This window comes from Anarrhichthys ocellatus, unplaced genomic scaffold (genome assembly GCF_004355925.1).
Source record: "Anarrhichthys ocellatus isolate YVR2014 unplaced genomic scaffold, GSC_Weel_1.0 scaffold154, whole genome shotgun sequence".
In the NCBI taxonomy this organism is placed as follows: Eukaryota; Metazoa; Chordata; class Actinopteri; order Perciformes; family Anarhichadidae; genus Anarrhichthys; species Anarrhichthys ocellatus.
In genome coordinates this window covers 107011-122673 of record NW_022280184.1, presented here as the reverse complement: position 1 = coordinate 122673, position 15663 = coordinate 107011, and the positions used below count along the sequence as shown (strand labels likewise).

Below are 15663 nucleotides of genomic sequence, written 5' to 3'. Positions count from 1 at the left end.
GTGTGTGTGTGTGTGTGTGTGTGTGTGTGTGTGTGTGTGTGTGTGTGCTGAATACAAGCTCACTTTTCCAATAACATCAATGAGCAGCTTCAGGGAGATGGGATCGTGAACTAGGGAGTCGGTGTAGAAAGAACCGAGGTATTTCCTCGGACTGATCTTGTTGTCCACTGCACACAGGTCAGGGCGGACTTTGTGGCCGTGTTCAATTCTGCCAACAGTGAATGGAAAAGAGCCACCTGTAATCAGATGAACATGAGCAATAAAGGTCAAACAGTATCTGTAATTGAGCATCAAGTAAGAAAAAATGAAGTTGACGCTTGTATTACTCTGCTGTGACATCTGATCTTTACCTCCATGTGCAAAACAAACTTTCAATTTCGGAAATCTCTCCAAGACGCCTCCGAATATCATCGAGCAAATTGCCATGGTTGTCTCTGTCGGCATGCCTTTGGGATGGAAAAGACAACAAAACATAACCTGTCCTTTCTAAAGTACATTCATTAAGTGTCTTATTATAAGATAATATAAGTGTCTTTCAAAATATTCCTATCCTGATTAAAAAATATTTAAAAAAAAATCTTGATAAAAATATCATTTCTTTCATATGGGGGACCAAACCTAGTCGGATTAGTGTTGGGAAAAATCTAAATGACTACTTATTATGCGTTTAATAAGTAGTGAATGTTATACATTTAACAGAGGCTCATGTCCTCTGTAGTGTTTAAGGCCTGTGTCCTTGTGTGAACTATCTGGGACACCAGGCATCTTCAGCAGATGTTTAGTCTATTAAGAAGCAGTTGATTGCCGAAAGAACACTTCAGCTGTTTGTCCTGAATAAGAATGATAATAAACTTGTAGAAAGCGTCAATACTTACGCAGGGCTGATTTGCGACCATGATTTACGAGAAAGTGACCTTTGTACTAGAACGAATTGTTAAAGTGTCCGTAGACGCCTGTGTGAAACGCAAAATGTGTGTGTGTTACCCTGTGCCAGCCCACTGCATGTTGTTTACTTAGTATAAATACCAGAGACTCAGAGACAGATCTTGGAGCGGTGTTGATGTACATTCTGTATGTGAATCAACCCTGTCTCCTTCTTTAACAATTAGCAAGACTCAACTCCAAAGACCAAAGCGCGCAGGAGGCTTAGCTTTACCCAATTTTCTCTTTTACTATTGGGCATGCAATATCCAGAAGCTACTTCACTGGTTTGAAGACAGGCCAATTGTGGGAAAGGCGGACTGGGTACAAATAGAATTTTCCTCCTGTTGGCACCACCTCGGCTCAGTGGTCTGTGCAGACCTGCCTCTTCTTAGCAATAACTTGAGTACAAACATAATAGTAAATCACACAATAAGAATATGGGCTCAGTGTAGGAGACATTTTGGGCTGCAAGGAGCCTCCACCCGCTCCCCCATCAAATTGAATCATATGTTTATTCCCTCCTGTACAGATAACGCATTTACTCTATGGTTTGATAAAGGGATCAGATCAATCCATAATTTATACATAGAAGACACGTTTGCTTCATTCTCCCAATTATCACAAATCTATGATCTACCAAGGAACAATTTATTCCGCTACTTGCAGATCAGGAGCTTCGTACGAAACACGTTTGACTCATTTCCGAACAAGCCCATGAAATCTCATGTTGACAACCTCCTAGAACTGAACCCGAACAGTAGAGGATTGATATCCCAAACTTACGAGCTCATTAACAATATCAACCCACACTCCTTGGAAAATTTAAGAATGGCCTGGGACTCAGATCTGGGAGTGGTTATAACAAATGACCAATGGGACTCTATTTTAGACTTGATATATACATCATCTCCATCTGCTAAACACAACTTAATACAGCTAAAAGTGGTACACAGGGCTCATTACACTAATGCTAGATTGGCAAAAATTTACCCTAACTCTGATCCGTTATGTCCTCGATGTAAAGGCCAGCCAGCAGACTTGTTACACATGTTTTGGCTATGCCCGAAACTCTCCACCTTTTGGATAAGTATTTTTAAAGCTTATAGTGAGATGTTTGCAGCTCAATTTGACCCGGACCCAATTTGCGCACTCTTTGGCTTAATACCAAAAGACTTCCGTGCCCGTTTACCAAATAAAGCCAATGTGGGCGTAGCCTTCACAACACTCCTTGCTCGACGTTTGATCCTTCTGAGATGGAAGCAACGTGCCCCCCCATCGTTCTCCCACTGGGTCAAAGATGTCATGTATTTCTTGACACTTGAAAAAATTAAATATACTCTCAGTGTCCTCCCAAACCTTTTGTAAAGTATGGAGACCTTTTCTAGAATACTACGACTCCTTACAAGAACCTCTCAACAAAGACTAATGTGGATCCCCTATCCGCCCCATAGCAACAGTGAGCAGCCCCCCCTCTTTTTTTTTTCTTTTTTTTTTTCCTTTGTATTTTTTTTGTTTTCTTTAGCTATTAATCATTTTATTTTTTACATGTAACTTCTCGATATTATTTTTATTTTCCAAATTGCTTTACTTTGCCTGATCGATTAATGCAATTATTTGATATTATGTCTGCATCTCCGTCACCTGAATGTACCTGAATTTACCTGAATGTATAAGTTCCATAGCCTGTAACCCTGCATTGGGTGGGTTGGGTGGGTTGGGTGGGTTGGGTGGGCAGGGTCGGGAATGAGGTTTTAAATTTCAATCTGTAATTGCCCTCAGACATGTGTGAATCCTCTTCCCTGGTGGGATAAAAACTGTGAAAATCAATAAAACATATTTACAAAAAAAAAAAAAAGTATGAGTCATCAGGACTGAAATCGGTTAAAAGATTTAAATAAGTGGAAGTGGAAAATGAAAATATTACATTTTAAGGACTGATGTAAGGACATCAGAGCAACTTTTTTTAAAAGGCACATGGAAAAATACGATATTTGGATTTGATGACTTCATCTAACATTTTAGGAAATACTGTAATGTTGGACTTGCACTTTTGCCAGTGTTCTGTTTTTATATGCACAGATAACTAAACATGGTTCAATTTCAGCCACAAAGAAGTTACCTTAACAAGAAAAGTGTATTTTATTTTCTATTGACTTGAGAGAGGGGGGTGTTCAATATCTCCTGTTCCTACTCCATCTCCCTCACCTACCAGCCAGGGCAGCCAATACTTAGCCATCCTCCCATCTGTCTGCATGTCCCACGGGTGGACAAATATGGAGCAGCCCAGCTCCTCCGCTGCCTGCATAGAAGACACACCGCAAGATCAGCAATTCTATGTGAACGAGAACTTCACCCTCTGAATACAAAGTGTGAAATCAGTCAAACCAGTGAACAGTTTGTAACTACCAGAAACATGTCATCACATGAACATGTATACTGCAATATTCAAAGTCTCACAGCATAGAAAGGAAAGAGTTCAGCGGCGTTGAGGTCCCAGTTGTTGATCCGTGAGCCAATCTGCACCCCAGGGAAGCCCAGCTCCTTCACACAGCGCCTCATCTCCAGCACGGCCAAGTCGGGTGCTTGCATGGGCAGAGTGCCCAGACCCACAAACCTCTTGGGGTGACTGTGCACTGTCCGGGCCAAATCGTCATTTAAAAGGACACAGAGGTCCAGTGTGTCATGAGGTTTGGCCTATAATCCAAAAATAAGATGAGAATAGGTAAATATATCTGAAAGGTATAACCACTTCTATGATGCCCATTTCTATAATGCATTATAAACATACTTATAATGCGTGTAATTGCATCTTTTTTGCAAGGGTCATAGTTTATTATTATTGTCATAGTTTTAATGCTCTATAATGTTATTATAGGTCACTTAAAGTGGTCACTGTAGTTTACTTTACTTAAAGCAAACAATGGCCATTTATAATGACTTATAATCACATTATAATGCATTCGAACAGTGATTTAATATCTATTACAACAATGGGAATTATAATACACTGTGATCCTTGCAAAACAATGTCAGTGAGCAATTTTGAAATAATATGATACTTGACGTTATTAGGCCTACTGAAATGCTTTATGATTATTGTTATAAAGCATGATCAATATTTATGTGTGCTTATCATTTACTCAGTGCTATTAGCAAATTATAATGCATTACAAGTATGGGCAACATAGAAAGTATTACCAAATACAATTTGAATAATAAATTCTTCATCCCAGTGTTGATGCTTCTCTGGCTGAAGAAGGATAAAGACAGTGAAGCAGCTTTGCAGACAATAAGCCGCTGTGGTGTTTTAATGTAATTTTTCTCATGTTTCAGCAAGAATGAACAAATGCAACTCACAGTAATTTGGGGGCGCAGTAAACCGCACAGCAATAAAACATAACAGCTACACCGTTTTTGATCCATGTTGCATAATTAATGTGCGCTTACCCAGTAACTGAACATCACAGGAACAGTGGAAAGGGCCTGAACTGTGACTCCTGAAGGGGTTAGAAACAGAAAGGCATCAATGAGATGAAACACTGTGGCACTTGTTGGTGTCTCGCATATCTGTGCATGTACCATGTTGATCCATGTCCCATATGCGTGCGTCTGCATCCCAGCAGTTCTCTTGAATCACTCTGAACAGCTTTCCATCCTTCATCATGTCTGCTTCGCCCTGAAAGACAACATGATCAGCAGTCACATCCCCCATGTTGATGTGACTGTGATTAAAAATGTTCCTCCACAGAGTCCGGACACCTTGGCAGCATACATTGCTCTTGTTAACCATTTCATTTCCAGCTTTCAAGCTGACTTTTTGGGGGATTTCATAATACTTCAAAACCACATGATGGCAGCAGACAGCTGATTCATGGAAAACGTACGAGATGTGAACTGTCATTTACACCTGACATTCAAAATTTCTTTATAGAGGTGTATTCAAATGCAGACACAAAAAACACCTGGACAGTGTTTTCCCCTGTCAATGGCTGTACCTACACCTGTGTTACAATGTGACCTGGAATCCTCACAGATCTTGTTCTAACATTGACATCAAGACTCTAACAGATGCTCATCACCAGACACGGTTTACGGTTGAGTGCATCAATGTGTCACAGTCAACCATCCGTCCTTATGTGCAGTTCGCTGGTGCCAAAAGCTCAACCAATGTCGGCCACGGAAAGTTGCATTGGCTGCCCTGCGTTGTTCTGCTGCGCTGCGGTGGTATTTGAAGGGAATCTTTCCGCTGATGCAGTGGCACCGTGCTGAGTCCTGCAGCTGCTCACATGTTGAGGACTTGAAAAGGTCCACAGGGTGGGGGTGCAGCCGGGGGAAGGTAACTCGCTGTGCCCTGCACATTGTGTGCAGTACAATTGCATAAGGGCTTGTCTACCCTGTCTGTGCATGCATACAGGAAAATAAACAGCAGCTCACCTTGCAGTGATGGTGCAGCTGGACAAACCCATCATATCCATACCTCTGAAACACATGCAAAAGAGTTATTATACTTAATAATTGAGTAAGGTTTTCTTATACCACATACTGGAAAACAAATTGTTTATTATCTTACATCTCTGGTGTATTTAATTTAGATGCAAAATCTGTATAAAAGTAAACATAGTTTGGTATCCAACACGCGTCCTGCTGTGGGAAAGCCTCAATTGTGTTATCCCATCTGCCAGGGGTTCAATCTTCATCCTTCAGGACTATCCACTCCAATGCCCTGGATAACTCAAACTGAGTGCCATCTGAGGCCGTTGAGTCTTTTACATACAGATGATGTCGCCAATGATCTCCATGAGCAATGCAGCCAGTAAAGCCCTATTTCATATCCCTACACATCCGCAGCACAGTGTGCTTTGTTCATGCCACAGAGAAGCTGCAGCTATTTAAAATGTATTTTATACACTTGTTTTTTAAAACAAGTCTTTGTCTTGAAGTAGTTATTTCTTGGAAACGTGCTTTCAATGAAATGCATGCGTACCAGCTCAACAGCGGAGTTTCTTTGAGTTAACCCTGATGTTCTCTTTTTGGGTTCTGAGTAACTAAGTCCTCTCAAGCAGCTCAGACAAATAGGTATTATTGTATTATCACCTTGCTATTTCATCAAAGTGAAGCGAGGACAAGCTTCAGAAGTACATTTCTTTGTCTGTGAATGACTTTTTGGCTCAGTTTGTGCAAAGGGAAAAGCTACCGCTTCAATACTACTTATCTTCATTTGGGGTTTTTATTCATTTGGAAGGAAAGGCAGAATTTATTTTTGCAATTATTAATAATTAATAATAATAATAATCCCATTCATCATATGATATGGATATGAAGAAAGCCTCAGTGGTGCAATAAATCGAGACTCACAGAGTTAATCCTAAATGTGTCACTTCTGCTTATATAAGCCTTTAGTTGTTTATCAAACATCATGCAGAAGTGGTAAAATACAGTATTATTTCAGTGTAACATGCAAAGTTTTGATTTAACCCCCCCCCCTGCAGAAAATACCCGCTGGCCTTGCATGTGTTCAAAGCCAAAACATCTCAAGAAGCAGAGAAGCTACTTCATAACTCATTATACGGTAACATGAATAAGACAGGCATGACTTGTTATGTTACAATATACATTTCCTGGGAAAAAAGAAAGACCATCTCTGTCCGGCACTGAACATGTCAAATCATTAGCCAAGGCCAGGCCTCCATAATAACAAACACATACGACCAGGAACAGATAACAGAAAGAACAGGGCAGAGCAAGGCCAAATCCACCTATTGATTAAAGTTTAACCATCCATAGTGAAAACAGATTTATGGAGTGAGCTGTTAAACTCCCTGCTGACACTCCAATGGGAAAAGCATGTACACTTTATTTTACTGGCTTTTAATTGCATTGAACTGAAGGAGAAGCTCCTGCGTGCTGCAGACCCAACCAACCACACATTGTGTGGATTTACTCCGGAGGCTCCAGGCTGTAAGAAAAAACTCTCAGGTCCTCAATGACCTCACGTCTCTCGGTGCCTACCTGCTTCAAATTGGGCCACTCCTTTGGTAAAATATGATTATGGATGTCAATCTTCATCCTTATGATTACCCTCTGGAAAAACACGGCTGTCTGCTGCCAAGGATTACTTGCTGTGAGCGCCTATCTAGCAAATTCACTCTCCACCCTCCGCCCTCAGCCATAACCCAATGACCGACAGGTGACTGCATGGCTGCTGCTGGGACACCCTGGTCATTCATTACCTAGTCTGTAAGACAAGCAGAGAGTAATCATTAGTCTGTGGAGGCTATTAAACCTCGTAGGCCTACGATATATAGTTGATACCCTGAACCATTAACTGATAGGCCTATTACAGCCTCAAATATTATTCACTCCCTACCCCAGTTCAACCATGAACACACACACACAGACACACACACACACACACACACACTAGTTTAAAGCAGCATTACTGTGCAGCTGACTGCCTGCGTTATGCTGAGTCAGAGTTTTGTAGTTCCATAATGCATGTTCGGATGAAGTAAAAGGACGCATTTGCATTATTATTACCTCTGGCGTTTGCTCGCGGTAACTATAAGCTGCTGCACAGTTAAAAATCACTGACCCACAGAATGTAGAGCAAACTAAAATGTGCATTTTCTAAAGACAATGTGTGTGTGACAGCTGCAAGCTGTTAGGCGCTTCTGCAAGCTGCTTATAAACACCAATGTTTTACATCTTTTAGTGCCACCTACAGGTGAAATTGTATCAAATGCTTCAGACTTTGCAGAATTTTGTTACCATGGAATATTACATTCAAGAGATATGGCAGTTAATAATTACTGTTACTAATACTAAGTTTTATTTATTAAATGTGAACAGAATTGAAGGAAATAGACGGAACCTAATACCTCAAAGCAGAAAAGAGAAAAAAACTTCCGATCAGTCATTACAAATGTGTCTATTTTTTCATCTACTTTGTTTAATTGCTTGATAAAAAATAGCCTTTCAGTTAGTTCTCCAGTGGAGCCATAAAAAAAAAAATTCCGGACGACAATGCCAAATGTAATGAAAGTAAAAGGTAAAATACAGATGTTGCAATCTCCAAAATGAAATATCAATATAATGTCACTTAATCAGAGTTGTGATGCTATTGCTGAATGAAGCGCTATCTGCAGGGGAGAGAAGCAAAGTTGAAATGCAGGGATTGTAGTAGGCTGGAGCCAAAACAGAATTACACTGTTACAAAACATAAACCTGTGCAACAAGCATGTATGTGCACTCACATAGATCGTGTATGTACGCAAATACAAAATCTCACACACAGATACTCACTTGATGAAGAGGGGGCCACTGTTGTTGCTACATCCAGTTGTGAGGGCACCACCGATATTGCTCAGAGAGAGAAGGGTCATGCTTCATTTCCTAACATGGAGAAAATACAAACATAAACTGTTTTAAAATGGGAATTGTAAATCAATGCAATAAAGGCTTCTTAGTTTGCTCAGCTGGTTTAAATGGATCACCGTGTGTCTCACTTTTCATGCGTTTCCCGGAACTCCCGTATAAACCCTGGTATATGCGCAAGCGCATTAGACTGTCATATATGACAGGAATAACCTCAGAAAACTTGACACAGCAGAGCATATTAACACAAACTACACATTCAACATAAATAACGAAATGAACAAGTACAACACAAAAGGGCATGGAGAACAAAATGGGCTATGGAATATAGCGTAATACAATATAAACACAAACAAAGGAATTAGTATTAAAGTATTAATTATTAAACATTAATCATTATCCATGTGGGGCTCTGTGGAGCTCATGGCAGGTTGCTACACGTCTTGCTGTCAGTCGACAGCAGTCCTCCCTCTCTCCCAGTAGGGTGTAGCAGGAATGCTCTTATTATTTCTGCATTGGTCCCATAAGAACCCAATTTTTCCTGAAAGGAAAATTATAGGGGATATAAAACAGACTTAATGGACCACATGTAACACAATTCTGAAAATATTTTCTAAATACTACCCCATAGTGCCAAGGATCTGAAATGTTACATATATGTCCCAATGGGTATTTTTGTATAGATATTTCCCTCATTTGAGAACCAATCAAATTTGCCAATTTTTTGCTTGGTAACAAAGATATGCCTTTTTATTTCCATTTCCACAACATATACTGTATCAAAATTATTACTTTTATGGTTCAATTTAAGCAAAAATCGTTTTCAGATTTGTTTTACAAGACAAAAATGTCTTCTCCTTGGATGATCTTCAGTGCATCCTGAACACTGTATCATTCATTCTTATCCCTACTGCAAAAAAATATAATTAATGAAATTTGAAATAGGATCATTAAATTTCGTTTGTTCGTGTGTTTTATTTACTGATATGTAAATTTTTCTTCAAAATCAAGGAGTGTCACCATGGGTCGTTATGGGCTAGACTTCGATATTGGTTGCAGTGTGTTACTAAGGGCAGCTCTGTCTCAAGTAGACTTGGGGGAAATCCCCCTGATGAAGATATCGCTTTGACAAAAACAACGATATATGACATTATCGTCCAAAACAAAGCTGAAGAGAGAGACGAACACATACCTATGGACTGGAGACCCACATGTTGCAATACCCATAAGTGTCCATGCTGAGATCAATACATTGGATCAATCAACTGGTAGTAACTGCGCTGTCTCGACACCATTGAGTGTCCCGTTGATATTTTGGAAAAGCCCTGATGATTGTGGGTTGATGGCTCACAGTGATGGCTGCTCTTTGTGGATGGAGTTGACTTGCATATTCTGTTAGAATGTGAGTTTTAAGGTGGGAGCGGAGATTTCAGTTTGTTCCATCTTTAGTCCTGACTTGTTTATCACACAGCTTACCAATCACTTCGTTCAGGTTCTCTGGCTCTCCCTTTTTATTTGGGTCGAAAAACAAAGAAGCTCCAAATAGCCACATTTGCATTATTTTGCTATAACGAGAGTGGACATCTTTCCCGCTGGAGTTACAGCCACACATGTAATCACTTGGGCTGTACCGAATTGTTCAAAGCTTCACTCATAAAGTTGACATCCCAACTATTATTGATAACAAAGAGAAACATTGCGTGCAATAGACCACCGGCTTCCATCTTCTCTTCCCCCTCTAACCCCAATCTTATTTTGCTGCAACTTTTACTACTTTTGCAACACTTCTTGCGATAAATGTGTTCAAATTGGTTGGTATTTGTCTGACAATAGGAACACGCATTTGTGAATATGTCACAGGAGTTCACGGGTTAGGACCCAATCGCAAGACCACAGGAGACAGAAGTTGATATAAACAGGTTTTATTTAGCCTGAATAAAGAGAAGACAGGAAGGTGTGGAGCCCGTGGTCGAGCCACGGGTGCGAGTCCCGTGGCTCGACACCGGAGGGCTGGTAGCTTGACGGCGTGATGTCCCGTGGCTCGACACCGGAGAGCTGGCAGCTTGACGGCGTGTGTAGTCCGTTAACACCACGGAGGGCAGAGCGGTGGTGAGTAGTCCGTAAACACAAAGGAGGGCACGGGGGATTCCCGGACCGACGGACACCGGAGGCAGGCGCGCGAGGCAGAAGATGCAACGGGGTTGAAGCGGGTGAAAGACGGTACGGCCTGACAACCCCAGACTGCAGGACCAGAGTTTATATAGTGCCAGGGGAAGCGTTAGTGGGACCTGAGTCTGGTATGTCAGCCTGCAGGAGGTAATCGGCTGGAGTGGCTGCAGCTGTGTGGCCATGGGAGGTGTCTGGTCTGACAGGGATCCTGACAGAATACTAATTTATAGATCATGTAAAACACATTTGTGACCATTTTGAGATACATTTCACTCCATGCTGATGCCGGGTAATCGGACACCCTTATCTCCTCGCTGTAAACACTAGACACTGATGTTATATCGGTATTAAATTTATCCGAGGTCGCCTAAATTAATATCAATTCAGGTTTAGGTCAGACTGGCAGAATTGGTCTAATTCATAATTTATCAGAGGCTCCAATGCAAGGGCGTAGGTTTGCATAGGGTCCATAGGGACTAGTCACGACCAAAGTTTGGGAAAGACACAATTGTCCCCACCAATATTTCCCCACCAAATTCACGGTTAAACGCATTCAAACGGCACAGATCGGGAGCGAGCGAAGGACTTTGAAAGATAGCGGAAAGATTAACGTGAGACAACATCCGGTTTCTTCAGACGGACATCCGGTTTTCAGAATAAGATGCCAACAAAGTATGAATTATATTCACATTAAGTATAAAACATGCTACCTGCATCTCGTGAGTTAAAGGGAAAATACACCTAAATTGTGCGTAAAGCGTCTTTATTCTTTGATCGCTGGGTAACCATAATTACCTCTGAGTTACAGCATTATATTGATGAACAGTAGAGCTGCATTCACATGCTCTGACTGTCATGAAGACAGACATTTTTGCTGAAACGTGCTGAAACATTTTATTCCTGTTGCACAGCAGTGGAACGTTTCACATACAGTCAGCACACTGAGCACAGATAGTGAAGAGATAGAACTGCTACTGTGTAAAGGGACTACTGCTGTAAAAAATAACCTGATTTGTTTAAAGTGTTTACAAACCAAATGTTATTGACCTTTTGTTCATATAGCAGTACTTTTAAAATAAAAGTGCGCAATACACTACTTTTTAATTCATTATTGAACTTTGCCATAACAATGTGATTAATCGCAAAAAATCCATGCGATTAAAAATTGTAATCGTTGCCCAGCACTAATAATTGCATAAAGTGAAAAAGTGAAAAAAATATGAAAAAAACCCTATAGTATTTTTGTGCATCCAGGTTGCACATCCAGGTGTCCAATTTGCAGCATGTAAACAAAATATGATAATTATATACCTGATTCAATTTACTGTCATCAGAGGGAATTTCATCCATGCATCTTACGGCTTTTTGCAAGTTTTAATGGCTTGTTTTTACTCATCTATCAGGCCTAAACACACAACCATTCTAAACCCAACAGGATAGTTCGACCTCCCTCATCTCTACATTGTCTTCTCTCTGACGGCTCTCATGTCCACACCGTTCTGCTCTGTATGATTAAGCAGATAAAAGGATAATGGTAAATCATGTTATTGCAGTAACAACAGATGTAGTAATTAATCTTGTTCGTATATACACACACCAGAGTATAAACAGCTTCACAGCAGTGTTGCCAGATTAGACTGAAACCCGCCCAATTCATAAAAAAACCTGCACATTAATAACTCTCCCAGAAACCTGGACATAGAATAACAACATTAACCGTGCAATATAAAATATAAAATACGACATACGAATATAAATGCATCAAACAGTCTGATCAAGGATATAACATGTACATTTTTTAAAACTAATGTGTAGAAAAAACTTTAGTGATGCAGGATAGATGTCACTGATTATTGAATGTGGCCTGTATGAGAAATATGTGCTGAGTTCTGAGAGGAGGATAGAAGGAGGAGGAAGGGGAGGAGGAAAATAATTTAAAAAAAAACTTGCTGGCACCGCCTGCCATATTCACAGCGGATCTCAGCGATTTATCGCATCGCCACATCTAATCCTAAACTGTCTCTAAGTGGCTCCGCCGGACAGGCTGTTTACATTGAGGCTGCGGAGCTGCTCCTGACAGTGTTCACTTCACAGCAGAGGGAGTTGTCTCGCGGCTGATGCTGGGGAGATCAATCCGTTATTTCCCATCTTATCGTATCCCAATCTTCCCCTCTGCAGATCTGAGTCGACGCCGGTGACATATCGGACGCGCGCTGGATGGCTGGTGCATTTAGCGAGCCGGCGTGAATCTTTTTTTTCTTTTCTTTAATCATCATCGTTCTCTTTTGAGCCTGAAAAAACAAAACAGCAACAGAAAAACAACAATGACAGACCCGGCCAGCCAAGAGTCTTACCCTGTCCCGGACCCGACTATTGTGGATCCCTGCCCGGCAACGGCGCGGAACGGCCAGTGCGCCCCAGATGGCTTCACCAACAACCATCACCAGCAAGCCAAATCCCCCAGCCAGCCCGAGACGTTCACCACGGGCCATGAGATGAAAATCACAGACAGCGTGGAGGGAGAAGGTAACTTCATCTACCTCTGTAATGTTTGGAACAGTTTTTTTTTTTTTGTAAGTTATGGGTGCACGTATGTGTGTGTGTGTGTGTGTGTGTGTGTGTGTGTGTGTGTGTGTGTGTGTGTGTGTTATCAGGGACCCAGATGGGAGGGGTATTTTTATCTATGCGAGGTAGCCTATGTTTAGTTTGATTTGAATAATTTATGATAGTCCTACATCAGCAGAATTCAGACCAGCGTGAAGCAAAAGGTGAATTCAAAGCTTTATATCTTTAAATTGATTCCAGTCCCCAAACTATTAATTCATTCCAGTTTTACATATTGCATTGCCTCTGGGGACAGAGATTGCCCCGAGAATTCAATTGTTCCTTAAAACAAGGCATACAGGCTCGGTCTGCCTCAGAGTTAGATTCTGATACCAGTCACGTGCATTCCAAACCTCTAAGTGAGCATTTGCATTTGCTTAAGCACACATGAGTGTGCCTGTGTGTTAGAGACCACCAATTTAATCCCATTCATCTTTATATATGCATAAAACCTGTGAATCATTCCACAGTGGATAATAAGAGGGCCACAATACAATAATTTCTAGCCTGTTCTCTAGTTTGTGAATGCAGTTTATTGAGAGTAATATCATGCATGTTAACTGCATCTCATTTCAATGGATAATTGACATGTTAATTAAACTGTGTAGCTATCAGTAACATAACGACACTAATATAAATGAGCATGTCTTGAGCAATTAATAACAAATTGAAATAGTTATTATATTTAGAGTTGTGACAGCTACATTGATTGGATTTGGCTTATTTTTTAAGGCTGGAATCAACCTGCAGTATTTCTAAAAAAAATGCATTTAACTCTTTGTGTCTGCGATGTTCTCAATCCTAAAATTTCTTTAAGACCCTGGTCAGCTGTCAAGTAACTGTTAGTGGCACTCCAGTGACTTACAGTTGCACTTTCACAAAGTCTGGAAACCAAGGTTACGATATTGTAACCCTAGTTCTATAAGCAATACGGCCCTCTACTGGACTCTATGGGACATTACTCTCCTCCAATCACGAGCATGCCATAGCCCACTCAAAATTTGCATAAGTAAAAGAGCCCGACATGTCCAAGAGATTGAACTGTATGAATGGACAAGACGTCGACCACGAAGCAGTCGTACATATTGTCCTCGACACTTACCCTGGCGGCAACCTTCTTGGTTCTGAAGAGTGAATCCCATACGAAAGTGTCTTAAACTTGCATTCTCTACTGGCCAGCAGAGGGCGACTCCTCTGGTAGCAAAAAAAGTCTGATTGTATAGCAGTCTATGAGAAAATGACCCTACTCACATGATTTATTACCTCAGTAAACATTGTAAACATTAGTTTATGGTCTCAATTGCTAGTTTCAAGTCATCTTCAACACAGCGTTATGTTCATTTATAAATTATGGTTCTGTTAAGAATAAAATAAACCATAAAGGGGAGTATGCTTTAGGGCGGGGCTACCTTAGTTCGCTACCCTAACAGACAGTTCGCTACCCTACCAGAGCTGTATACGGCATCTCACGTCACTCCTCAGCCATCCAAATATGGTCACTTCCCTTCTCTGGTTGCAAAAATCATCCAAGATGGCGACGGCCAAAACGCTGAACTTGAAGCTTCAAAATGGCAGTCCACAAACCAATGGTTGACGTCACAATGACTACATCCACTTCTTATATACAGTCTATGGACTTACCCCACTGAACAACGCTGCCGACACTGCCATGCTGCGTGTAGAGTGTGCGCGTACCACAGCGGGAAGGGCTCTTCCTGTCTGCCTTTAGGCTTGGGAGATGGACTCTCAAGGCAATCCCACCAGGTGTTTCTTGGGTAGGGCTTGATTGGTCACATCATCCCAGAAGCACACCAACAGCTGTTCAGTGCACCTGATGGGGACCATGCGGTCAACATAAACTGCCAACACACAAACTGGGCTTAGCAGATGTAACTTTGCCTCCCATTCCCCTGCATGTGGTGGAAGACAAAAAGCATTAAGCTGTATAATCCTCTAACTGAAAGAACTCCTTAAGTTCTTGGTAATAATGGAGGGATTTGGTCTATGGGCAGCCTTGCTACGGTCACCACGAAGCAGCGAGCAACTAGAGTGCACTGACAGGGTGGTTAGTTCACACTTCTCTTAGCTGAGGTCAAAGCCTCGAGCACCAATGGTATTTCCCACTGCAGCAAGGTCCTCACTGTCAAGATGCTCCCTCCTATAGTAATTTTTGCAGTGTCGGCCCGCTCCAAGCAGGACCCTCCTGCTGACTCGGACCCCTCTCTATGCTCATCTAAATCAGTTCATCTAGGTCCTGTGGACAGTGATGCTGGGGAGCTTCAGCCGAGGCGGCCCGGGAAGTGGAGGCGGCCGGAGGCATGGGCGCTCTATCGTGCTGGCGCTCTCTCCTTTTCACCGTTGTGTCGTTACTCTTCGCTTCAGCTTTCCTCTGAGGAAGAGCGAGCAATAGATGACAGCTGAGCTGAGATTTCTCCTCGTCCAGACGTTTAAAGTGCTGAGTGTCCGTGAGCCCAAGCGGCATGATGCACAGTCCCTGGGGATCATCCCGGTCTATCCTCGGAAGTGCTGTGAGTCCTAGCCACACATAGCGATGGCCAGAGACACTCCCTAAATCAGATTATTCATTTTGCT

General features: G+C 41.6%; 2 protein-coding genes across 4 annotated transcripts in view; one reads left to right on the top strand and one right to left on the bottom strand.

The window, feature by feature from the left end:
- The window catches only part of acmsd (aminocarboxymuconate semialdehyde decarboxylase), a 9659-nt gene extending 2586 nt beyond the window's left edge, over positions 1-7073 (bottom strand). Inside the window, exons 1-8 of one of the 3 annotated variants that reach the window (XM_031877916.1) lie at positions 6934-7073; positions 5359-5403; positions 4504-4600; positions 4372-4421; positions 3382-3618; positions 3130-3223; positions 351-446; positions 64-236 (exon numbers count right to left, since the gene is read on the bottom strand). In XM_031877916.1, the coding sequence (XP_031733776.1) occupies positions 64-236; positions 351-446; positions 3130-3223; positions 3382-3618; positions 4372-4421; positions 4504-4600; positions 5359-5403; positions 6934-6990 (849 nt within the window). In that variant the 5' untranslated portion in view covers positions 6991-7073. The other 2 variants (XM_031877915.1, XM_031877914.1) reach the window with 2 other exon arrangements.
- Positions 7074-12374: 5301 nt separating this feature from the next.
- Positions 12375-15663, top strand: part of LOC116400194 (transmembrane protein 163-like) — a 100600-nt gene continuing 97311 nt past the window's right edge. Inside the window, exon 1 of the mRNA XM_031877908.1 lies at positions 12375-12993. Within this exon, the coding sequence (XP_031733768.1) occupies positions 12792-12993 (202 nt within the window). The 5' untranslated portion in view covers positions 12375-12791. The remainder of the gene's footprint in view (positions 12994-15663) is intronic.